Here is a 25,852-nt window from a genome sequence, read left to right as displayed (position 1 = left end):
AATGTAAAACATTACTATTTTAGGGGAGAAAAGTAAACAGTATATAAGAAAACCTGAATATGTTAAAACAAGTAAAATCCAAAGGAAGAGATCAAATGGAAAATTGCTATTTCCTGGGATTATAGAATAAAAATCTGAATTTTCCAAAATTAAATCAGGTAAAGTAGTTTTATTGGATTTTATAAGCTTTTTTTATAAGCTTTTTATAAGCTTAAAAAAACCACCCCCATAATGCTTTGGTTATATAATAAAGCTACTTACTAAAGCAGCAACGTACACTTTGTAGACAGGGTCAGCACAGACCATTGATAAAACGTTGCAGCATGCCTCTACCACGTCTCCTGAGATACTGGTCTGGGAGGACCCACTGGTGGCTCCAGCACTCGGGCTGCTTCTACCGTTGCTTCCAGAATTTCCAGTGCTCTCCCCATTTGCCAATAGCAGAGCCCCACTAACATCATGGGAAAGACGCCTGAGAGCCATCTCTCTTACATTCCAGTTTCTAGAAAATAAGCAGCCAACGAGTTCCATTCCAAATACCTATAATCAAACACACACAATGAATTTAATGTGAAGAAAAACCAATGAGCCTAAAGTATTTGGAAATAAACATGGGTTTTGAAAAACCATGGACATTTCTTAAATCTTTACCAATCTACACAGGGTCAAATATGTCCAGTCACTTAAAAATCCTAAGGAGGAATTTAAACTCAAGTTTAGCTGGTAATTATCAACAGTCCATAACATTTATTAACTCAAATAAAATTAAGTGTGAATTCCATTAAGTAATTTGATGGATATTTATACATTTCTGTACTCTTAGACTTACCACAGAAAAAATCTCTGAAGAACCCCAACTTTGTATTCATATTATGGTAGTTACAGAGAAAAAATTGAAATAAGATAAAGTCAAATCAAAATAGGCACTGGAATCTCCAAGAGATCGAGACTATTTCTCCTACAGATGACAATGGTAAGTAAAAGCTTTCAATGTGATTTTTGTCTTGTCAAAAAAGGTTAAAGAAAAAAAAAACCCCTCATCAAAATTAGATGGAATTATAATGAATGGAGTGGAAAACCTAAAGCCAAAATAACAAAACTCTTGTGTTCAAATCAGCAAAGGATAATGATAATGTCTATAGTTAAAGTGCATGTTGGGGCATCTGGGTGGCTCAGTCAGTTAAGTGTCTGGCTCCCTCCACCCCCCTTCCCTGCTTGCACTCTTGCTCTTTCCCCCCCAAAAAAGGAAATGCATATTACAATCATCATTGCCATGCTTGCAAAGCCAGAGTCCCTAAATAAAGGAAAGGGTACATGGTCTTGACATTATGGGCCAATTAGCTAAAAGTATACTAATACCTAAGATAATTTATCATATGAAAATTTCCAAATTTTGGAGACGAATAAATACAAACAAATGATGACTTACTTATATATGTTCTGTTTAAAGTTGACAATAAAGAAGAATAAACTAGAATATAGGTAACTTCTTATATGCCTGGCACTCACTGTTAAAAAGCAAACCATGATCTAAGTTTTAATTCTGTCTTATATCATATTCTTAGTAAAAAACTAGGAATAGATAACACAGTCCCAACTTAAATCTTAAGTATAACAGACTAGAGCACTGCCTTGAAAGAATGGCATCCAATAGCTCAGTATCAACTTAAGAGTTCTCTTGAGAATTTATAGGTGAAGGCCTATGTTAAATATCGTAAGATAAATATGTTTATTAAGTTTGGAAATTTTACTAGATTCATGATAGGTTTTTTACATGCTGACAAGAGTTTCAAAAGCTGCAGGACTATAATGGTCATGAAAAGAAAAAGGAAACAAATCCTAATGACATACAAACTGGATGAGTTAGTGTGTCTATTGACAAATTTAATAGTATGAAACAGTATTTAACAGATAACTGAAAATACTGGAGACATTGTCTGGCTTGTGATTCTTTTCATTCACTCATCCATGCATGCATGGATTCATATTTTAGAGAGTGAGGGGGGGGGGAGGGGCAGAGGGAGGGACAATCTTAAGCAGGCTCCATCCTTGGCATGGAACCCAACATGGGGCTGAACTCCATGAACTGTGAGATGACCTGTGCCAAAATCAAGAGCTGGATGCTTAAGTGACTGAGCCACCAAGGCACCCCTGGGAATCTACATTTTTAAATATCATAGACTAAAATAACAAAAATCACTAGAATCCAACCAACCAACCAACCAGCAGAAATTCTGATTGAGGAAGAAAAAAATATTTCATCCAAAGAGAAAATAAAGGAACAAGAACTGTCCTTACAAATAGAAATGACTAATGTAAGGCAAATATCATACATTTTTTTCATCCACTCGGCAGTTATTAGGCAGCTATTATATATATGCCATGAGGATACAGAGGATACAGAAAGGAGAAATTCAGTTTAAATGGCAATAAATAAGAAAAATGATCAATTCTTAGTAGGAATGGGATCAAACATTTGAACAAGTTAGCATTGAAGGGGTCTAGTGTGTCTATCCTTGGATAATCCTTAATGTCTGATAGTTCTAGAGATGGGTGGTGAGACTCCAAAAATTTTTGACATTTAAGCTCTATAACAAACAGCATAGTATTAACACCAAAGGTAGAAATTTCAGTCAAGTAAGAGATCATGATGGAGGCAAAGCAAAAGTATTTTCTTACACTATAAACAACTGGAGACAACTACATTAATTGGTCTAAAAGTTTTATTTGAGAAGTGAAGAATAAGAACAACTCACCTGAATCCAGGGCTCAGCTAAATCTTTGTAAGCAGGAGGAATCTGCTGAGTTCCATAATGAGTTAGGTTAAAATTGCTCTCCTGACTCCTTCGCTGTGATCCAGCCAAAGGCTGCTGCTGTGCAGCTCGCAGGGAAGACGGGGAATCCACAGGGCTTGACAACTCATGGCTATATGAAAAGTTAACAAAATCTTGTTAAAAATAATTAGGTTTAAATAACATTTGGGGAACATTTTTACTTTTTATGAGATATATCCAAATCATTAATTCAAAATTGTTACCTGTAGAAATCATGAGATCTCCACTTAGACCTACAAAGGGGACATATTAAAGGTTCTCTATTTCTTCTACATTCTTCTGCCCCTGAAATGTTAAAGGGAAAAAACAAAAATAGAAATGCTTAACATTAAGTAGTTATATATAATAATTTGTTGCTAATGACTAGTACTGGTTTATACTGCAAGAACTTCAAAAAACAACTTGATCTATTTACCTAGAAGCAGGAAAACACAGGTTAAATTATTCTGATGCATGTACCTTTTGCAAATGCTATTTTTTTAGTTACAACATGTATGTTGCTATTTTTCAAAATACGCTGCCCTCTTAATCAGCCGGTAATGTTATTTCAAAACTTGCTTGGATGTTACCCCGTCATGTCTGCCCAGGTCTTCTTCTACCTCTTCACCTCCATGTACACTTGCAGACCAGAATCATGTTTCTAATTCTGTGCACTCCTTCCATTACTACATGTATCACACTATATTACGTTTCTTTGCTCACACGGCTCATCTCTTTATTTTTTATTTTTTTTAATGTTTTTTATTTATTATTGAGACAGAGAGAAACACAGCATGAGTTGGGGAAGGGCAGAGGGAGACACAGAATGTGAAGCAGGCTCCAGGCTCTGAGCAGGCTGTCAGCACAGAGCCTGACGCGGGGCTCGAACCCACAAATCGTGAGATCATGACCTGAGCCGAAGCCGGACACTTAACCGACTGGGCCACCCAGGCGCCCCACGGCTCATCTCTTAAAGGATCCTAAACTCCAATTCATTGAAAACTTTACATAAGGGCCTCGATATACTTCTCCCCAGTCTCCCTACAAGTCATGTTAAAATCCTAAATAATATAGTTGGCTCATACAGCCAGTGTGCTGAGTGAGTGTGGGGAGGGAAGAGCCACATACAGATTGACATGCAGTGGTGATGCAGCTTGTTCCTGCAGCCGTCCTCACACACAGTCAGACTCTCTTCGTCAAGCATGCCCAACAAGCAAATAGGACACATCTGTTCCTCCTCATCTTTGATACTGTAAGGAATGGGAAATGAAAGCATTAAACCCAAAAGAATATAATACAAAATTAATGGCAAGCTAAAAACAATTTTGGATTCTTTACAATATGAAAAAATGAAATAGAAATTCTTGTTAGGAACATCTTAAATAGAACTATTAGAGAAATATTTATTTTTCCTATTAATTAATACAGAGTAACTTGAAATAAGATTCACACCGCTAAGTAGTGATAGACTGTGGGTATGAGTTAACCTTTCCTTGCTATGAATAGAGTTCAGTATATGAACTATAATCTTAAGAGACCCACGTAGCCCCCAAATTCTGCTTATTGTACTTCTGAAAAGACTACTATAAGGTTTGACTAAATGTTATACCTCTATGACCTTAAGCAAGAATTCCTGAAAAACTGCTCTGAATAGTGGTGGCAAAATAAGTTTCTAAAAAACGTTCCTAAAAGCTAAACAAACAGGTCTAGCAAAGTCACGATGCATGATTCCTCAGGTGAAGGCATACTTACTAGTCTCTCTCCCTTCTGATTATCTGCCCCCTTTATCTCTTTTTATAATTATGGAGCTACATGGAGTGGGGAAGTGCTGTCAAAATAATGCATGCAGCAATGACAAAAATTAACAGAAACATTGGAGAAATGATTTATACAGCAATCTATAATAAAAATATTAATGGCTAAGATGATCCAGGTCAAGTAACTTCAAATTACAACAAAATTAGTTTACTCAAAAGACTTAGATAAAAAAGAACTTCCACAATTCAGTCCAATTGCAAATATAACTTACTACTTAAATGCTTTTCTGGGTTAAAAAAATTCCATTGTGGAATTTTTCTGCTCATCTTTTTAAAGTACCTATTTTGCAAACATTATTTAGATAATTTATCTATATACACATACAATTTCATATTCTTAAAAATTTTATAAAAATTCTACTTATTAAAGTTCATATACGTAGTAAAAATTTAATGGTGGCATCATTTTCCACTGACTAGATAGATTCTAACTATGTAAGCATTTATTTATTGTTGGATATGAGTTGTTTCTGTATTTTCACATTTTAAGAAACCAGTAGAAACATCTTTGTGCCCACTTCTACACTTCAGATTTTCTTTTCCTTAGCAGTTTTTTCAGAAGTCAAGTCATGTGAGTAGAGAGCATGTATTAGCATATTAGATGGGGGTCAAATTAGCCTGTTCCCAGCTTTTGTAAATAAAGTTTTATTGGAACACAGCCATATCCATTCATTCACACATCCCCTATGGCTGTTACAGCTACAAGGGCAGAGGTGCATAATTGTGACGGAGACCTAATGGAACCTTAAAGCCCAAAGAATTTAACGTATAAAAAAGTTACCCATAATAATGCCACTTCTTGATAACCATTAAAATTTGTACTCATTATAATATGTATGCACCCATAATACCCTTTATATATAAAAATTGGGTTCATGCATGACATACAGCATTCTAACCTGGATTTTGTTTCATGCCCTTCAGTATTCTTCAGAAGCATAATTTTAACAACTGCGTGAACTATTCCTAATATGGGTATACTTTACTCCCTTGCTCAATATTTAAGCTGTTCTCAATTTTTCACAATACTGTAACAAAATAGTCATATATATAAATATTGTGCATTTCTCAGATTAAAATTTCTTTCTTAAAAAAAGCATATTTACTGGATCAACAAATAAAAGCATTTCAAAAATCACATTATTGTCCAGAAAGCACTTGACATACAGTGAAGCAAATCCTTATATAAGAACTGAATAGTCTTCATTACAAAGTCTCTAAATAAATCTGATAGCTTTTTAAAAAATGATAATTTCCTTAGTTATCAGGTTAACTAAACCATTTTCATGTTTGTTAGTGCAGAGCCCGATGTGGGGCTTGATCTCAAGAACTATGAGATCATGAACTGAGCCAAAATCAAGAGTTGGACACTTAACCAACTGATCTGCCCAGGTGCCCTTTGGAATTCTTTTGTGAATATTCTGTTCATGCCTTTTGCCTATTTATGAACTTGGATCTTAGGCTGCTATTATTACCTTTAATTTTTCTGGTAAAGTTTTTAAAGTATATTCAATTTGTCCTAATTCTGTTTTTTATTGTTTCTTGTATAATTTAAAATTAATACAATGCAATCAGGTTTCCAGATAAATTTTCTTTTTTTTAATTTCAGGTATAGATATAAAAATTTGTGATTACATGAAACATTAACCTTCTTACCAACACAGTATCATCTCAGTAAAATCTAGATTATAGCTTCTGTGGTTTCTTCTCACAGATACGTTAATCCAAATGAATTAATATCCATACCATGGCCACCCCATAATTTGGAAGGTACCTTTGTTTAATTTAGAGAGAATCTTTCTAACATAACTTTGGCTACCTGGTTTTAAACATTTTTTTAATTTCTACCTCTCCCCCCCCCCCCCAAAAAGGCTATAGGAATGTCAATCAAAAGGAGACAGGCTCCAGAATAAGTTTGGGTCAGGAAGCTCAGAAATAAAGTTCATTCTTTTCATCTATTTAGAAGAGATAAATATTAAGAGAAGGAGTCCTGAACTAGAAGTCAAGATGCTGAGGTTCTGGTTCTGCCCTTGCTCAGCTCTTTTGGCTTCACTTATCACAGAACCACATTAACTAGAAATCTCTAATTTCCAAAAACCTTGTTAAAACTATGATTCTAAAACGAATTCGCTTAACCAAAAATAAGAAAATTCAAACATTTACTTTTCCTATAGTTGAAAAAAACTGGTCTCTCCATTTTTCACAAATCCCTTGACCTGACTTCCTGTTATTCATGAATTTTGAAGTAGTTACAATACATAAAAAATTGATGGGATGAAGATAGGACTTAATCACTTAGACCCATGCTTCTCAAATAGGTACGTCAGGAACACACAGGAGGTACCCTTTTAAGAGAAGCAGCATTCCTTTATGGAGTAATTTAAAATCTCATTTTTACATTAAACCCAATAAGGAACTTGGAAAAGAAAGACAACTGGTAAGAATTTTTATGATAATACTAGAGATTTGAAAAAATGTTCACACTGGTCATTTTAGGCTATATCCTTCAGTATTATGTGTTCATTCTTATTAGCTAGGCAATGGAAAAGTTTGAGAAGTGCTGTAGATTTTAAATAATAACTGTGATTAATGGCTACTGTGTCTCTTCATTACAACTGATTAGTCTATTTGTTTACAAGAGTATGCTTGGGTTCGCACAAGTAAAACAGCCTATAATGAGGATTCCCTGAAGAAATCTATGAAAGTAGTGATGTCATACAAGTTAGAGATCCTGCATTTCAAAGTGATTTTGGAAAACCATTTGCCTTGTATATAATTTGTTAATAAAACTATAGACATTTTTTACACAGTGCTTCACCTTCATTATCTGCAAAAGAGTAATGAAACCTACCCAATGAGGTTGGCATATGAACAGAATAAGACAACATATTAGATGCTTAGCACAAAGTAATGACTGATATGACAGTAGCCACTTATATTTTGTACTTGCCACTTGATTTTTCTTATGAAATGACTCTTTAGTATATTCTGATATTTAAGGTGCCATTTTTCAACAGTGTGGTTTTTCAGAATGACAAGTCCAAATATATATCTATATATATATGTATGTATGTATATGTGTGGATATACACATACGCTCAAATGACCTTCTATACTGTACCCTTGATTTTAATGTCAAAGCCAATATTCAACAGGTCAATTATTTCAGAGCAACTTAACAAGTAGGTATAAAAAAATTACCTCTAAAATTAAAAAGTTACACTAGATTAATGCTTTTAATTCCTTAAGTAGTACTAACCTGTTTTCTGAACTAGATGTAGAAGTACTAGATGATGACAATGTATGAGAATTTGACATGCGTGAAACAAACTTCTGGATGGTGTTACGAGATGGAGCTTTGATCCTTGAGCTACGTCTACTGTGATATTTCTGGAACAAACTTTCAACCTAACATTGAAAAAAAGACAGTAACAATGATATTCGTGCCATCACAACATATAAAGAATTCTATAGAGGTAGAATTTCTTGTCTTTTATTTTGTAAGTTTTTCACAAAGCCAATTTAAGAACTTCAAAATAACAGCAGGTCAGTGTTTACATTCTTTTCAGTCTGGAAGAAAAAGCTAATTAGTCAATAGATTATAAGAGATAAGGCTCAAATAATTCTTCTGTATCTTTACAACTTAAAAATGACTCCTTGTGGGAAAGTGTCAGAAATGAGCCATAAAAATTTATTAGCAATTTTACTGTGAGGCATTTATTAAAATTTACCTCAAAATTCTTTAAAGTTTTTCTCCATAACATTGGGTCTGAAGGTTCTAGTTGAAACACCCGTAGCATAACAAATAACAGATGAATACAAAATGTTCCACGTCCACAGCTGCAGTTCTAGAAAGGTAAGAGAACCTATGGGTTAACAAATCTCTGGTTCTATTAGAATGCCTAAGATGGTCACTTGTAAAAATAATATCCAAGTTTAACAAAGTTTCTATTAATTTGTTTCCATATTCTTATATAATAAGATATATAAGGATATTTAAGAAAAGTCTATATTATCTATGAACTAATCTCTTATTTTTGGTAAATTTATTAAATACATCAAATTTGTATTCTCAAGTATATTAAGTCACTGTAGAAACCTTCACAAATTCATTGAATAAAAATGTTTATCAGCCCCAAATAATTTTTAAACTCACTTTAGTTTACTAAAGAGAAGTAAGTGATCGAGATTTACGAATGTTATATTACATACATTTGGTTAACACCAGATACTAACTAACTGTAGAACGGTGAAAGATCCTACCTGAGGGCCGATAAACACCCGGTATTTATTGTCTGGACTGTCTCCTCCAATCAGGAAAGAGTTGGGTCCTATTTGTTGCAGTAAGTACAGCCTGGCCCGCATGACTTTGTTTACACGGCGGTTTGTCTCTTCAGGGCTGTACGGTGAGAAGCCATCTGGGGAAGGGGCTCTTCGAGGTGGGGTGATTCTCCCGCTCTGAAACTTCACAACATTGTTTCTGTATTAGGTAAATTGCTTACTTCTTGATAAGAAACATTTGCTTTAAAGGTCATACCACCATGCGGCATTTTATATTCTGAAAAAATGCCCCCAAATACAACGGGACAAAATGCATATTGCAAATGCTTTTATCTGACAAATGCATCACAAGTAAACTTCTAAAATCTCAGCAATCCCTATAAATAATGATAAATGTCTGACCATATGAGACAACCATGTGATAATTTTACAAATTGTAAATACTTGAGTTCTTTGTGAAGTATTATGTAAGCCAAGATGGGAAGCATACAAATTCACTCATAAGCAAGCAAAGTGGCTTGTTTCTAGGGATAAAAATTAAAAATCCAATTTCCTGGCTTCCACTCAAGGTGCTACTAAATGCTCTTTTGAAACTGGTAAATGATAAATACTGCCATACAGTTCCTCCCTTGGTACAGTCTGTAGAGAACTAATGGTGAGTGATTTTCTTCAGATTAAGACATCTCACCACAGACTGACAAAACTCCTGTGGGGAAGGTGACATATATCACTCTCATTCTACTCTGATTCCCCTAGAACTTGTCTTTCCATCAATGGCCAGTGGGAGTTCTAATTCTTTTTGATGCCTAACTTAATTGTTAAAGATAATAAGTGTTGGTGAGAACATGAAGCTTTAGAGCCCGCATACGGTCACGGGGAAAGGAAGATGGTGCGGCCGCTTTGGAAAACATGAGGCAGCAATTCCACTTACAGGCATAAGCTCAAGAAAACTGAAAAGTTATGTCCACACAAAGACTCATACACACATGTTCACCACAGCATTGTTCATAATAACCAAAGAGTGGAAACAACCCAAACGTCCATCAGCTGATGAATGGATAAACCAAATGTGTATATCCATACAAAAGAATGTTATTTGGAACTTGAAAAAAATGTAGTGCTTCTCTGGGGCGTCTGGTGGCTAAGTCAGTTAAGTGTCTGACTCTTGATTTCAGCTCAGGTTTTTGCAGTTTATGAATTCGAGCTCTGTATCCACACCGACAGGGATTCTTGCTTGGGATTCTCTCTCTTTCCCTCTCTCTCTGCCCCTCCCCAGCTCTCTCTTGCTCTTTCTCTCAAAATAAATAAACTTAAAAAAAAATGGAATACATCCAAACATAATGAAAGAGAAGTGGGTTTTGGATGTTAAACAACAAAAAAGAATAAGAATGCTAAAGGCACAGCTAATATTTTTGTGTTACAATATGAGTGCACATGGCAAAAATCAATGCACACATTGATAAAAAAAATGTTTTAATGTTTGTTTTTGAGAGAGAAAGAGAGTGTGAGCAGGGAAAGGGAAGAGTGAGCAGGGGACAGAGGATGTGGATGGAGCAGGGTCCACACTGCAGACAGCACAACAGTGAGATTATGGCCTGAGCTGGAGTCGGATGCTGACTGACTGGGCCAGCCAGGTGCTTCAAAGCATACATTAATAAATAAACATAGTTTGTGGGGGAAAAATCCTAGAAACCAAAACTTAAACAGAGAATATGGATACAACTTACACCATGATGAACCTCGAAAACATGGTTCCAGGTGAAAGAAGCCAGTCACAAAAGACCACATACACTGCATGACTCCATTTACGGTATATGTAATGCCCAGAACATGCAAATTATATATAAAGTCAGAAAGTAGATTAATGGTTGCCTAGGGCTAGGGAGAGACTGCTCATTGGTCTGGGGTTTCTGGGGGTGATGAAAATGTTTTAAAGTTGACTGCAGTGATGGCTACAACTCTGAGTAGACCAAAAACCAATGAACTATACAACATAAACAGGTGAACTGTACTGTATAGAAATTCTATCTCAATACAACCATTATTTTTTAATAGGCAGTTATTAAAAAGTAAAAGAAAACAAGTACACATGTACATGCTATATGACCTAAGTATGCAGACTGATTTGCTCACAGATGTGCAGACTGATGTATGCCTAAAGATTATGTTTGCATACGTTTTTTAGTAATGAAAAGTTAAGAATATAAGAGTCCATTAGCATGAAGTTCGTTAGGTAAACTACGATTTATCCGCATAATGAAATGCTAAGCTGCTGTTCAATGAGGGGAAAGGTTGATATCTACCCTAAAGTGGGAGAGGGCAGGGGAAATGCAGTTTGTATGTACTTGTGGTAGACTTTGACGGCCCCTATGAACCACACTGCCCAGTATTTATACCCTTGTGCAGTCCCCACTGCACTGATTCTGGATTTACAACTAGCATGTAATGATCTTTGGGTAATAAGGCATTAGAAAATAAGGCAGCTTTATAAGAACTTCCACAGTGGACTTGCCCTCCTGATACACTTTTTTTTTTTTTTTTTTTTTGGCTTAACAGAAATTTGCCTCACAGTTTCAGAGGTTAGAAGTCCAAGAGCAGGTGTCAGCAAGGTGGATTCCCTCTGAGGACTGTGAGAGAGAATGTGTTTCATACTCTCTTACCTTGCAACACCTGGTGTTGCAATCCAACTTCCATGCTCAGCCCTCAACTGTTCTAGCATCCCACCTGAAACACCAGGCATGGGAATAAGGAAACATCTTGGATATTCTAACTTCCAGAGACGCCATGAGGAACAGACAGAAGTCACTCTTGCTGAGCTCCACCTAATGTGCAGATTCATAATTGTTCTTAAGTTTTGTTTTGTTTTGTTTTAATAGCTCATTTATAGATGTGTCAACATAAAGCCAATAAATATTGGTAGGTATTTTGGGCTTTAATGTGGAAAGATTTACTTAAAATTTACTTCTGGAAGGATTTATATGTTGATCTAGGGAAAACCAAATCTCCCCTTGGTGGGCATAATCTTAATCATTCTACTATTCACCTATTTGTTCTTCAAATTTGGAAAGTAAATTTTAACTTGGATTTTGCCGCCAGAAGTGTCATTTTTTTCATCCTCTCTCTGGAAATTAGCACCTATAATTTTGCAAATCTCTTTGATGTCTGATTTAAAATAGAAGACAGCTGGATCTTCATTCAGTCTTCTGCAATACTATGTTTTGATTAAACCACATGAAGAAAATGTGGCTTTACAAATACATGTAGCTGGGAAAGGTATTGTAAAAGAATTTTTCAATTATTATGAACACTTCTTTGATACTACTTCAAAGAAGTAGTTTCTTAAAGGAGACTGTGATATAGAATCTGAAAACTTACACTAACAAACTTTTCCTACTTCTATACATTAAAATCCAGACCGTACATCTCACATAATTTGAATGCATCATTTACCTAGGGATGATTTTGTTTCATCATGCACTGGTCACTGGGAAAATACTGGCTTATTAAGTTATGCAGATCTCCCAAATGTTCACACATTTCACTGTGCAATTTATATATAGAATAAAAAAAAATCACAGTTGATAAAATCACTGATCTCATTAAAAAATTCTTTTAAGGATGGAAAACTGTCAAGTGTACAGTGGTAGATAGTTTTCCAAAATCTAATTTTTGCTTAAAATCTCAAATTTTACCACTGGTGAATAAACATTTCCGTTGCTTTCCTTCAAGCTACTTCCTTCACTTGATTCGACTTAAGGAAAATGTCTTCCAAATACCCAAGTGAAGAATACAATTTCTCCTGTCACAGCTTTAATTCAGGTGAATGCACCAGCAGCTTTACCCACCAGTTTAAATGTTAATGCAGTGAAAGGAGCAAATAACATCTCAGTTTTATTACCATATTCGTTTAGAGCTAATGGATCCACATAAAAGGTCCCAGGACCTGCCCTCTTCCCCCAACCGAGGGGCTGTGGACCACACTTAGAGAAATGCTGCTCTAACAGATGTCTAGCCAATCTTTTCTGTGTCATAGATGAATTTAAAAATTATAGAAACTTAACGTGCTTGTTGAAACACTAACTTACAGGCACGGGGGAGACTCTCTTTCTCCTCACTCCTGGAGACTCGGATTTCACTGTGCGGCCCGCCGCAGAGCTGCCCGGAGAAGGACTGCGGCGGCCCTTGGGAGCCGGGGAGGCGGTGCTGGCCAGACCTTCTGGACACTCAGCTGCCACGCTGTGAGCTTCAGAGCCTTCTCCTTTAACAGGGATTGGTTTTACCACCTAAATAGAAATTCCAATATTCTCATTATTTGAAAATATTAAAAAAAAGTAAATTTGAACACAACAAAGAAAGTTTTTATTACACAATATTATACAGACAGCATATCAACTTTTATTTAATCTTAACTTGAAACGATAAATGTAAGATTATTTTTACCCACAGATTTCATTAATTTAGGCCTTATCACTAGTTAAAATGTGATATGTAATTTTAAAATTTAGCATTATCTGTTATTATGTACCCTAAATCACTTAACATTCAAAATCAACAATCACAGGTTAGTAAACAAATGTGAAAAATAAGCACTTATACCTTCTACAGTTAACTTATTCAACTAGATTGAAGTAGATGTCTTTTCATTTCTACTGAGAAAATGCAGGATCTTGAAAACAATAATGGGCATAATTTAAGTGCCCAAATGTCCAACTGACAAAAACTATTTTGCCTTTTTTTTGCAATGTTATATTACAATAGTTTAGACATCTATTTTAGAGTCACCAAAAGAAGCTAGACATTTAAAATATCAATCCCTCAAGCAGAAACACATGCTCTAAAACCTGCTATTTCTCAACAGACCTTATCTAGCTATGACCAAACAGCCAAACACTGTAGCCTTAGCCACCATCCCGCCCTCCTCCCACTAATCGTCCAGTGTTCTCTTAGCCAGCTGCTGCGCCGACCACGCCTAACCTGGCCTTCTCCTGGGCTCTCACTCCCACTCCCCCTTTTAATCTGTGTCTCTAGCCTGCAGCATATCTTCCCCTGGTGAAAACACCCATCTTTCCAAAGCTCAGTTAAAAATCCTTCCTTTTATAAAACTGCCCTTAACTCAATCAGCCTGACATTTTTCTTCCAAGTCATCATTGCTCTCTGCCCACTCCACACATTTGGCTTCTACACTAACTGTTCTGTAATATTTTATGCCTTTATTTTTATGTATAAGTTGAGTTTTTACAAATGGAGCTATTTATATCTCACTTATGTTTCAAGAAGGATCTGATAATAATTTATATAAGACATAATAAAATCAGATTTCCCAAACATCTTAAGGGTAATATGACATCTGTGATTATAAGATACAGGGTGGTGTAACTGAGCTAAGAACTACGTGTCACATGTCTTATTCCACACGTCTCTTCCCTCTTTAGCTCTGTCCTGTATACAGATAACACACTTAAGGATTTGACAGAAAGGGGACAGTCAGAAAAACCAAAATTTGGTCTTAGAAAACTGAATGTCCTTAGTTTATATGTAATAAAGGATTGGCTTCATTGGCTTCATTTTTAAAAGTTGTAATTTCTGCTTTATGGTATTCTCAAAAGATTTAGATTCTACCAGCACAAGGAGCTCCAGAAAGCAGTACATTCAAATTTCACAGAGTTTTAACTACTCAAAAGTTCTTTGTAGTAACTGGGTAGAAATTTACTCCTTTCTATAATATATTTCAACAGAACTTTCTCTTTTCAAAGATAAATTTCTGATTTCTTCATCTTCATCCTCTGACATGATTACTGAAACAGTGAGGGGTTCTAATCATACTACTTCCTATGAAAAACAAATGGAAGAAATGTGGAAGCTCAGCTGGAAAGGAAAGGACTCATGGTAACACAGCTTAAAAAGCTGGCATATAAAGGAACAATTAAATATATTCTATACTGGCTCCCTGGTTAGCACCAGCAGGTCGAACATGCAGGACAATGATGAGGGATGTTTATGTGGCCATTAAGCACTTGAAGTATGGCTAATGTGGCTGAGGAACTAAATTTTTACTTTATTTACATTTAATGAATTTCAATTTAAACTTAAATAGGCAAGTGGGATGGATGTAGGGCTAAATGGTTATTTGGCAAGGTTACAGATGAAGGGTTTCAAAGGTCAAATGAGTAGTTTGCCCAGTAACTTACGATTATACCCACCATCCCTTTGCCTCCCCTAAAGCTAATAAATCTTAATTTGTTATCTTTGTTTATAAAGGACAAACAAACACTTGTTGATCCAGGCTGATACTGGGTCACTTAACAATTTATAAGAACAAAAGGCACGTTTCATAGTATTTGTACCCCTTAAAAGAGAATAACCATGGCAGACGGTGGAGTAGGACTTTCTCTCTTAATCCTAGTAATGTAGGTTTCTTTCCCCAAACACTGGGCATCTTTTAAATGTATCTTACACCCATGAGTCTATTCAACTGTTTTTCTTTCCTGGATGATTTCTGGAACTCAGATCTTTGGATCCTATCTTAGAGATAGAACATCAAAACAGAAACAAGAAAAATGACTTTTCTTTCTTTAAGTGCAATATAAATCCCTACTAAAACGATTGTAGACACTGACATTAGGGGGCAGCGTTGCTTTAAGCATTACTTCCCCAATCCAACCCGTTCAGTTTCTAGAATAGCTTAAGGTGCTTAATGAGCATAATTTTAGCTATGTTTTGTTCCAAGTGGCTAGAATATCAGGCAAATCAAATGACTGTATTTAAAATCAAGAAGAAGGAAAAAAGCTTACGAGAGGATCTATTTATGCTTACTTCCCCATCTCTTCCTATAGCAGGTCACTCACAGCCACTTACCACGGGGCCTCTCCTGTTTCTTCTCTCCAGCCATTCGTGCTTCCACGCTGGCATACAGGTTGCCTTCAGTTTCTCCCTGATCATTCGTTCTTCTGGGCGATCGTCCATCTTATGCAACCCTTTGAGAGTTTCTTTATTCTCCATCTCGCGACTAAAACGGAGGGAGAAACAACGAGATTAGTATATGAAAAATAATTTCCAAGAATAAATAGCACTTTCTATTTTCAGTGGACATGTAACTAAAAAGATAACTGCTAAAAACCTCAAATGATTTAAGCCAAGTATGAAAGTATCTTTGTGAATCATATGTACTCTATTTTTCAACGTTGTATGATAATGTGAATTTAATAATGCCTTTAAAAAGAAAAGTTCTATTTAGAAGATGCAGGCTTACTAATACTACTAAATAGACCTTTGTTTACAGGTAGTTAACAAAATGGATCCCAAGGCATTAATAAGCACTGCATTTATACGCACATTCATGAAGACTGCACTGTTTCCAATTATACCACTCTCACATACCCAAGTATTTAATAGACAAATACTTAGAAGAGTATTTTATTACTCTAGGATTTCTAATAATTTAAGGATTTCCAGTAACTTAAGTCAATACAGATAGAATCTGGTGCATATGCTCATTTTCTGAAAAAGCTAAATCAATATGTAATGAGCTAAATGAAACCTAACAACATCTTCAATGATCCCACAATATCCATTCAAACCCTGAATGATTAAATTTGTATTCTTGTAACAGTATTTCCATATCAAAATATTGGGGATACTCTGTATGTAAAAAAGTAAGAATTGGTACAAACATTTGACCTTTACTCCATAATATACTGTGGAGTTATCAGAATAAAATAATCTGTAAGCCAGTAACTTTTGAAAATTAATTCTAACAGGTTTCTAAAATTATTTAGCCTTTAGTAGATAAAGCATCCACTAATTTCAAATGCACTTCTATCAACATGCGGATATATTCAACAAATACAACATATACATGGATTTTAAAACCTGATTCATAAGGAAACAGTTAAAGCATTTGCACTCTGGGAGAAGCAACAATTTAAAAAATACTAAGCTAAGTCAATAACTATTTTGGAAATTCTATAAAGCTACAGAACTGATTTTTCTACACAGATATGAAAAGGAAATATTCAAGGAAATGCCAGAGATGATAACCGCAAGCTTACTAAAAAGTGAAATGCAAACTCCTCTAGGAATTTTCCAGATAATTACAACCACAAAGCAGCAGTATCTTCAGTGAACCAGTAAAAATTTAAAACTAAATATGCACTTGAAAGTAAATGGTTAACTGGTTTTCCTAAAGCATAAATTCTGGAGGGGAATGGAAATCAAGTTAAACATCCCTCTGCAGAGACTGGTCTAGAGAGTTTAGGAATGCAAAGAGTACAAAACATTTGAAAACCTGCAAATGGGCATTAAGAGCATGTAATAGAGTATCTCCATCACATATCTAATTAAAAAAAAACTATCAAAAAAGAATGTGGCTACATGGAGAAGAAGGAAGGAAGGAAAGAAGGAAGGAAGGAAGGAAGGAAGGAAGGAAGGAAGGAAGGAAGGAAGGAAGAAGGAAGGAAGGTAGGTTGGTTCTTTTATTTACTTAGAAGTGCCTGGCTGTTTTTCCTGCTCTGATTATAGTATAAAATATAACTTTTGCAGTGTGTAAGAGAAGAGAAGAGAAGAGAGAGAAGCAGGAGAGGGAAAGGAAGAAAGGGAAGGAACAAGAAAGAAAAAGAGAGGAGAATCAGAGAGTAGGGGGTGGGGAGGAAAAGGCAGGGGTAGAGAAATGTTTTAACAAAATTTCATCCTGTTCAGTTACTACTTACCTAGGGAAGCTCAGATTTACAGGCAACCGAATTTATGGACTGACTGCATGCCAAAAATTCACTTAGAACTCCCCAGTTTGAAAAGCAAACACTTTCCCCTCCAGTAACAAAGTTGCAAGGCGTGGCTAGGTTCCCATGCTAGTTCTCAAAAAATAAGTCATATTGCAGAACTGCAGTGCATTTTTACACCAGAAGTTCCTGCACTCCCAGACAAGAGAGCTTATCTTCCCTTTGGTCCTAAATGTCTCTCCTCCCCCATATTTGTTTTATGAGTATTTCTTCTCCATTCTTTACTTTCAGTGTCTCTCTCCCTGGCACCCGCCCAAACATGCAGAAGACTCTTCCTGTCTAAACACCTCTTCCTGGAAGATGTGGCCTCCTTACAGTTGGCATGAACTGCTTCTTTCCTTTCTGTTTGTTTGAAAATACTGTAATTATTTAAACCAATTTCTCAATAAATAATAGGGGATGAGCATACTAGTGGCTCAACCTTTACATACATCCATTTCTTCAGAACAAGTGAGTAAAATGGAATTGCTGGGTCAGACTGTACACAAATTAAGATTTCTGATAATACAGGCAAATTGTCTTCAAGAAAATGTATCCCCCATTCACAGCCCCTCAGGTCAAGTTGCCAACTTAGCTGATCTGTAATAAAAGAGTCCTAAGAGGGCTTCTTCACTTTGAATCTTACTCCCAACCAGGTTTCAAGGAGCAGCCAGGGTCGCTTCTCTATTAAAACCCTCCAGTGGTTTCCCCTGGGCTTAGATTAAAATCCAACATGTTTAAAAGGTCCAGTGTGGCCATGCACCATGTGGTCTTATCTCAACCGAAATCACCTAGACCCCTACCCCACCCTTGTGTTTCTTTCACTGCCTAAAAAACTCCTCTGCTCAGGGCTTTTGCACAGACTATTTTGTATATCCTGTTCACCTTGTTTAATTTCTACTTGCTTTTTAGTTTTTCTTTTACACCTCAGAGATGGTCTCAATCTCAGGGATCCTTAGTTCCATTTTTTAAATGTTTACTTTAAAAAAGATTTTTTTTTTTTAACATTTTATCTTTTTGAGAGACAGAGCTTGAAGAGGAGAGGGGGCAGAGAGAGAGGAGACACAGAATCTGAAGCAGGCTCCAGGCTGTGAGCTGTCAGCATAGAACCTGACATGGGGCTCGAACCCATGAATGCGAGATCATGACCTGAGCTGAACTTGGACCCTCAACCCAGTGAGCCACCCAGGTCCTTAATGTTCATTTAATTTTGAGAGAGAGTGTGAGTGGGGAAAGGGCAGAAAGAGAGGAGACAGAAGATCTGAAGTCAGGTCTGTGCTGACAGCAGAAAGCCTGAAAGCTCAAACTCACCACTCATAAGATCATGATCTGAGACAAAGTTAGACGTTCAACTAAGCCACCCAGGCACGCCCCCCCTGAGCTTCCCCCCACCAAGAACTATAAACTCCATGAAAGCAGAGACCAATGTTTTATCCATCATATTTCTAACATCTAACAATGTCTGGCTTATGATACGTATCAAAGCATATATTAACTGAATAATCATTTATTAACATCTTTGACAGCCCTAAGAACCTTCATGGTTTTAAAATTTAATGACTACTCATGTTATTCTTTTTATAGTTCTGTATTTAATTAAGAGTACAGTTGCAATTTAGATGTTATTCAGTAGAGCAATTTTTGTTGTTCCTAAATTAATCTGCAAATATAAACCAAAATATTCTTTCTACTGTCTTCATTAAAATTATATATCATTAATTATGAAATGTGTATTTTCACATATTAGTATCTCTGAAATCTGAATGCCTCTTATAATCAAATGTTGTAATTTATGGCAGGGTTTATACAAAATAACTGGTTCCATTTATAACCAATGGGATCTTAGCTTCAATGAAATACACATTAAATCCTAGTCTACTGACTAGAAAAAAAATGTGTGTATGGATAGAGCAGCCATGTGTTATTTTATCCTATTAGCATAGCTATAATAATATTAAATATTAATCTTAAAAACACAAACTAATCTAAACAGATACTTGCAAAATCACCAGGAAATTAGAGGGCCTCTAATTCATTTTGGTTAAACATGAGTGTTTTGGAGAGTTATTTTTGCCCTAGTACCTACAACCAATACCTGTTATTTTATCTAAAGTAGCAGCTTGTATATTTCTGACTCTTTGATAAAACAAACATCAAGTATTCTGGGAAAGTATTTTGAAGACTTTAAAAATAAATGAAATTTTAGCCAGACAAATATGAGAAACTTAAACATTGTTACAGTTAAGCATTCTCTTCCTTTCCTGTTTATTTAGAAAACATGAAGTTTCTTGCTTTTTTTGGTTCTAAACATTCCTCAGAATGAATCTGTGATCAACCTAGAGCGTCAAAGAACCTTTCTCCTCTGAGGTTAGGCTTCTCATTCTAGTCTCTTTCTAGACCTACAGAATTTACCTGGTAACAGATGAAATGGTTCATTGGCCCCTTTTTAATGAAGCCACTTGGTCCTTTCTTTATCTGACCCCGCCCCCGTGGTACCAGCTATTGTTGACCAAACTGTCACTCTTAAAGATGTCCTCTCCCTTAACTTCTTTTTTATTTTGTTTTTTATTTATTTTTGAGAGACAGAGAGAGACAGTGCAAGCAGGGGAGGGTCAGAGAGGGAGGTACAGAATCTGAAGCAGGCTCCAGGCTCTGAGCTGTCAGCACAGAGCCGACACCGGGCTTGAATCCACAAACCGTGAGATCACGACATGAGCCGAAGTCGGACGCTCAACCGACTGAGCCACGCAGGCGCCCCTCTCCCTTAACTTCTAAATGATGTGCTTCCTAGTTCAGCTTCTGATTCTCTGACTGACCTCATTGTATCATATACTAGACCCTCGTCCTGGAGCCCCTAAATACTAGCCACCGCCCTCTTCTCCAGACACTGAAATTCTCTTAGGTACACCAAGGTATTTCATACCGCTCTGCTACTGCAGATGATTGTTTTCTCCTGACAGAACCACTCTATCATCTTACATGCCTTCATCAAGAACTTCCTACCCCCAGTCTACAGCAGGTGCCACTCCCTCCCACCACGTTAATATTAATTATAATACAGCATAAAGGCCAGTACTGGTTTTAAGTATCTGCTTCCCTCACCACACTGGGAGCCCTTCTGGGACAGACTGCAACATCGTACTCATTTTTCTATCCAGGCAAACATCCTGGACAAGCCACAAAAGACACAAGACTCAAAGCCAGGGCACCCATCTAATCATAGCCACCTCCCCTCTGCGGGTAGTGCCTGATGCTCAGGGGCACCATGCTTCATACATGTGAACCCCTCCAGCAGTCAGGTTGGCCAGTGCAAGAATGTGCCTTCATCCCAAGACCCCCTATACCAGATGGTACGGTACATTTTAGCCAGATCTGCCCACTGTGGGAGTTTGCACAATACACGGACAGGGTCACTGTAGGAAGAATGGCACCAAAACAGAAAAAGAGCAAAGCAGGACTTAGGAACAGTGAGACAAATAAGGGAGAGGAAAGAGAAATTAGAAGGAAGACGTGGTTAGCGATGGAAAGAAGGGGAGAAGCAAAGCAAATAAACCTGAGTTGTACGTGGGTCCCCTGATATGCTGTTACATGATTAGAGCTACTCTTAAACTTCCCTGGGTGGTGAATAACCAAGTTCTCCAGAGGCTGCATGTGTGCACTGCAACGGAGGAAACTTCATGGGTCCTTTTTGCACTGTACTGAAGTAAACCCTAACAAGTCTCTCTTCCCTGCATCCCAAAGAGCCTGACTACAGCACTGCTAACACAGCACACTGCTCGGGCACACAGAGGATATTCAAAAAACACTGAAAAATAGAATCCTACCAAGTAAAGTATAATTTTTAAAAGCTATTTCTTAAATAGTTCATTTTTAGCATAGAAATCTGTTAGTCAGCAACAGTGATATGGAGAAGTAATGGCCAGACTATGTCATAATAGAAAAAGTCAATGTTACATAACATGCAAGGGGTTAGGTGCTTGATATATATTTACAGGTACTTCGCCCTCCCAATAACCCTATGAGGTCACTACCATCTGAGGCTTGGAAAGGCAGGCTTAAGGGCCTGGGGTGACACAATGTGTAAGGAGTAGGACCAGGATTCAAACGTTGGTTAATCTGACTCTGACTGCTATGCCAGGTCACTGTCAACTCTGATTGTGTTTTTACAATGAGTCAACATCAGGTATCTGTGCTGTTTATCTATCTGATGAGAATACAAAGAAGTTTAAACAAGTTTTTAAGAATTAAAGAGCTCATTGATTCTCTTCATTAATAGAGTACTTCACTGTATGAGTGTATGATGATCATATGAAATCTTTCTGTAAATTAAGGGGTTTAACTTTAGTACATAAAAAGATTCAGAACAGTTCACATCATGGATAACTTTATATAGAAAAAAAAATCTTAATTATCTCACTGTCCAAAGAATCTCACAGAACCCTGGAAAATACACTGAATTGTTTGGGATAAGCACAATTCAGAGCCATCCAACTGAGGTCCACTTGGGAAGTTCTCATAAGAGTAGGAATTTTTTTTAATGTTTTTTATTTATTTTTGAGAGACAGAGAGAGACAGCGTGAGCAGGGGAGGGCCAGAGAGGGAGACACAATTGGAAGCACAGAGCCTGATGTGAGGCTCAAACCCACAAACCGTGAGATCATGACCTGAGCTGAAGTCGGACGCTTAACCGACTGAGCCACCCAGGCGCCCCAAGAGTAGGAATTCTTAGACTAAAACCCACAAACTTGGTTACTAAGTGCTGACAGGAGAGTAAGGGAAGAACCATCTTGCAAAACAAAACTAGTCTGTTGTGGGACCCTTAAAATTTAAGTTTCCAGGTAAAAATCAAAAGAAAGAATGACCTAGGTAAGATAGGGGAGAGAGTCTGGTAAAGCATTTGGCTAACAACAGAGGCTAACAATCCCTGACCATGGACAGGGCACTGTGCTAACAGTGCCACATGAGTCACCTCAGTCAATTCTCATGACATGGAACTTTTACTATCCTATTGGCACATAAGAAAACAAAACATACCACACACACAAAAAAACCCCAAAAACCAAAAATCAAGGATATTAAGTAATGTGTTCAAGGTAGTAAAGTCTATATGTGAAAAATACAGGATTTAAAGCCACAAATGAATGATTCTGCAGTGTCTTATATCCTACAGGTCAAAAGGAAAATGAGTAAATTTGTTGACCAAGATCTGAGGCCAAAATATCTGGAACAGCTCTATTTTCCCATAAGATTAATTTCTCGAGAGATGTGGGCTACTACTGAGCAGGAAGGATTAAATAAAATCAATGGTCAGTCCAACCCTTCCATTTTTTTTTCCATCTTCCAGCATTTACAATGTATCTAATTTTACATAAGAAATAATAGTACATAAAAATGGCACATGTTATGAAAATTAGTCCCCAAAAGATTGTACTCAAGTTATGCTCAGCAATATATGAACCTGAGAACTAACGATAGCACAAGTCTGACTGATTTACAAGAAATAGGCAAATGCTTTTTTTTTTCTATATAGAGTAAACATCTTCCTTTTGTTACAACAAAGCCCACTGCTTTCTTTTTGAGTTTATGTATTTATTTTGAGAGAGAGTGATCAAGGGAGAAGGAGGAAGAAGGAGAGGGGGAGGGAGGGAGGGAGGGGGAGAGAGAGAGAGAGAGAGAGAGAGAGAGAGAGAGAGAGAGAGAGAGAGAGAGAGAGAGAGAGAATCCCAAAGGAGGCTCTGCACTGTCAACACAGAGCCCGACGCAGGGCTGGAACTCACTGAGATCATGACCTGAGCTGAAATCAAGAGTTGGATGCTTAACCAACTGAGCCACACAGGCACCACCCACCCCCCTACTGATTTCTTAACATGGGTATGGCCATGCTATAACCAGTTTTATATTATGGGGAATCTCTATCAGAAGTCTTTATGGGGCAGGGGCGCCTGGGTGGCTTTGTCAGTTGAGTGTCTGACTTCAGCTCGAATGATGATCTCGCGGTTCTTGGGTTTGAGCCCCCCATCAGGCCCTGTGCTGACAGCTCAGAGCCTGGAGCCTGCTTCAGATTCTGTGTGTGTCTCTCTATGCCCCTCTCCTGCTTGTGCCCTGTCTCTCTCTCTCTCTCTCTCTCTCTCTCTCTCTCTCTCTCTCTCTCTCTCTCTCTCTCTCTCAAGACTAAATAAAGATTAAAAAAATAAAAAGAAGTCTTTATAGGGCAAAGGCATGCCTGGGTGGCTCAGTCAGTTATGCATCTGACTACAATTTTGACTTAGGTCATGATCTCACTGTTTGTGGGTTCTAGCCCCACACTGGGCTCTGAAGTGACAGCACAGAGCCTGCTTGGGATTCTCTCTCTCCCTTTCTCTCTCTGTCCTTCCCCTGCTCGTGCTCTCTCTCTCAAAATAAACAAATAAACATAAAAAAGTCTTTATGGGAGGAGCCACCTATTTCTAGTATTGTACAAATCTTCCCATTTAGTCCTTTGAGGGATACAGCAGGCAGAGAATATCACTCTCAAAAAGCCCATATTCTGGTTAATAACATCAACAGTTAAATAATATGGAGGCTAAATATCAAAGACAATAATACAACTTACTGTCAACAATGATTATAAGCAGTTTAATACCACCTTAGTGATTCTGGTGGATTCATATTTATAAATTATTCCAAATTATCATGTACATGCTAAAAAGCAGTTTATCTGACCTCATGGATTAGTTTCAACTGAACTGTCACTCCACTTAAAATTTTAAGATTAAAATCATACAGCAAAATTTACAAGATTTGGAAAAGCTGAACATGGTATAGAAACATGAAGAATATGTATAGATTAACCAAAATTAAACCAATTGAATATGTTAATGGATAGTCATGTGCAGTCACTTGTTCACAAGCTAACGTAGGCCAACCTAGACAAGAAAAGTGCAAGTGCTTTGATGGCAGGGGCTTTCCCCTGGCACGTCCTGTAGCCACGGACAGGGCACTCAGAGCAACAGATGTCATGAGCTCCACAAACAATTGCTGATTCAGAGTCAGAGGAGCTGGTTATCACTTCTAATAAACAAATATCTAGGAAATAACACTGTGCAGATGTTGTACCCACCAGACACACACAGCCTATTTAACTCATAACTTCTAGCAAAAATTAGTGTCTCTGGGGCATAAAAACAATTTCAAAGAGAACAAGAAGAATAGTCAAAATGTTTTCTGACTTCTTAATTAGTAATTTGTAAAATATTGGCTTAACAATCACTGTACAAATACAGTAACAGGGAATTTACAAAAGGCATGGAGCTACTAGACAGTATCAAAGCCTTCTTCAAGGTAGAAACTCCATATGACCTACGACCTAGGCTATGGAATAAACTACATGCCACAAGGTCTCCTTTTAGGGAATTCAAGTGAATCAAAAAGAAAAGAGTATTTTGGGGTATCTGGCTGGCTCAGTAGGTGGAGCATGGGACTCTTGACCTTGGAGCCCTAAGTTTAATAAGCCCCATGCTGGGAGTACAGATTTACTTAAAATCTTAGGGGTGCCTGGATGGCTCAGTCGGTTGAGCACCTGATTCCTGATTTCAGCTCAGGATATGATCTCATGGTTCTGAGATCGAACCCTGCATAAGGCTCTGCACTTGGCATGGAGCCTGCTTAAGATTCTCTCTCCCTCTCCTTCTCCCCTTCCTTCACTCATGCTCTTCCTCTCTCAAAAACAAACAAATGAATAAATATATAAATAAAATTTTAAGAAGCGTATTTTAACTACACTGTTCTATATGTTCTATATATATTTAAAGCAAGATTGTACAGAACAATGAATAAACTCTAAGGGATTGATAAGTGAATTATTACTGGTAATTGTAACTGTTATAAATTCATACATCATTAAACTATTTTTTAAATGTATATAACATATTGATTAAGTACCAACTAGGACAATATTATGATGAATGGAGGATACATTTTTTTAAATTTAAATTTAAATTTATTTTGAGAAAGACACAGAGAGCAAACAGGGTAGGGGCAGAGAGAGAAGGAGGCAGAATCCCAAGCAGGCTCCATGCTGTGAGCACAGAGCTCTATGAAGGACTTGAACTTACAAACCGTGAGAACATGACCTGAGCTGAGACCAAGAGTTGGACACTCAACCGACTGAGCCACCCAGGCACCTCAAATGAAGAAAAAAATGGTTCTA

At 37.0% G+C, this 25,852-nt stretch overlaps 1 protein-coding gene across 3 annotated transcripts in view; it reads right to left on the bottom strand.

Moving 5' to 3' along the window:
- MAP3K1 (mitogen-activated protein kinase kinase kinase 1) overlaps positions 1–25,852 on the bottom strand; it is a 75,658-nt gene that overhangs the window by 15,343 nt on the left and 34,463 nt on the right. For all 3 annotated transcript variants that reach the window (XM_029942260.1, XM_029942261.1, XM_029942262.1), the window contains exons 2-10: positions 15,767–15,917; positions 12,997–13,194; positions 8,894–9,094; positions 8,362–8,478; positions 7,890–8,038; positions 3,942–4,063; positions 3,038–3,119; positions 2,757–2,925; positions 262–540 (exon numbers count right to left, since the gene is read on the bottom strand). In XM_029942260.1, coding sequence (XP_029798120.1) covers positions 262–540; positions 2,757–2,925; positions 3,038–3,119; positions 3,942–4,063; positions 7,890–8,038; positions 8,362–8,478; positions 8,894–9,094; positions 12,997–13,194; positions 15,767–15,917 — 1,468 coding nt within the window. The remainder of the gene's footprint in view (positions 1–261; positions 541–2,756; positions 2,926–3,037; positions 3,120–3,941; positions 4,064–7,889; positions 8,039–8,361; positions 8,479–8,893; positions 9,095–12,996; positions 13,195–15,766; positions 15,918–25,852) is intronic.

The sequence above is a fragment of the Suricata suricatta genome, chromosome 6 (genome assembly GCF_006229205.1).
Source record: "Suricata suricatta isolate VVHF042 chromosome 6, meerkat_22Aug2017_6uvM2_HiC, whole genome shotgun sequence".
NCBI classification, from domain to species: Eukaryota; Metazoa; Chordata; class Mammalia; order Carnivora; family Herpestidae; genus Suricata; species Suricata suricatta.
The sequence above is the reverse complement of the archived record's forward strand: the minus strand, read 5'-3'. Positions and strand labels throughout refer to the sequence as shown.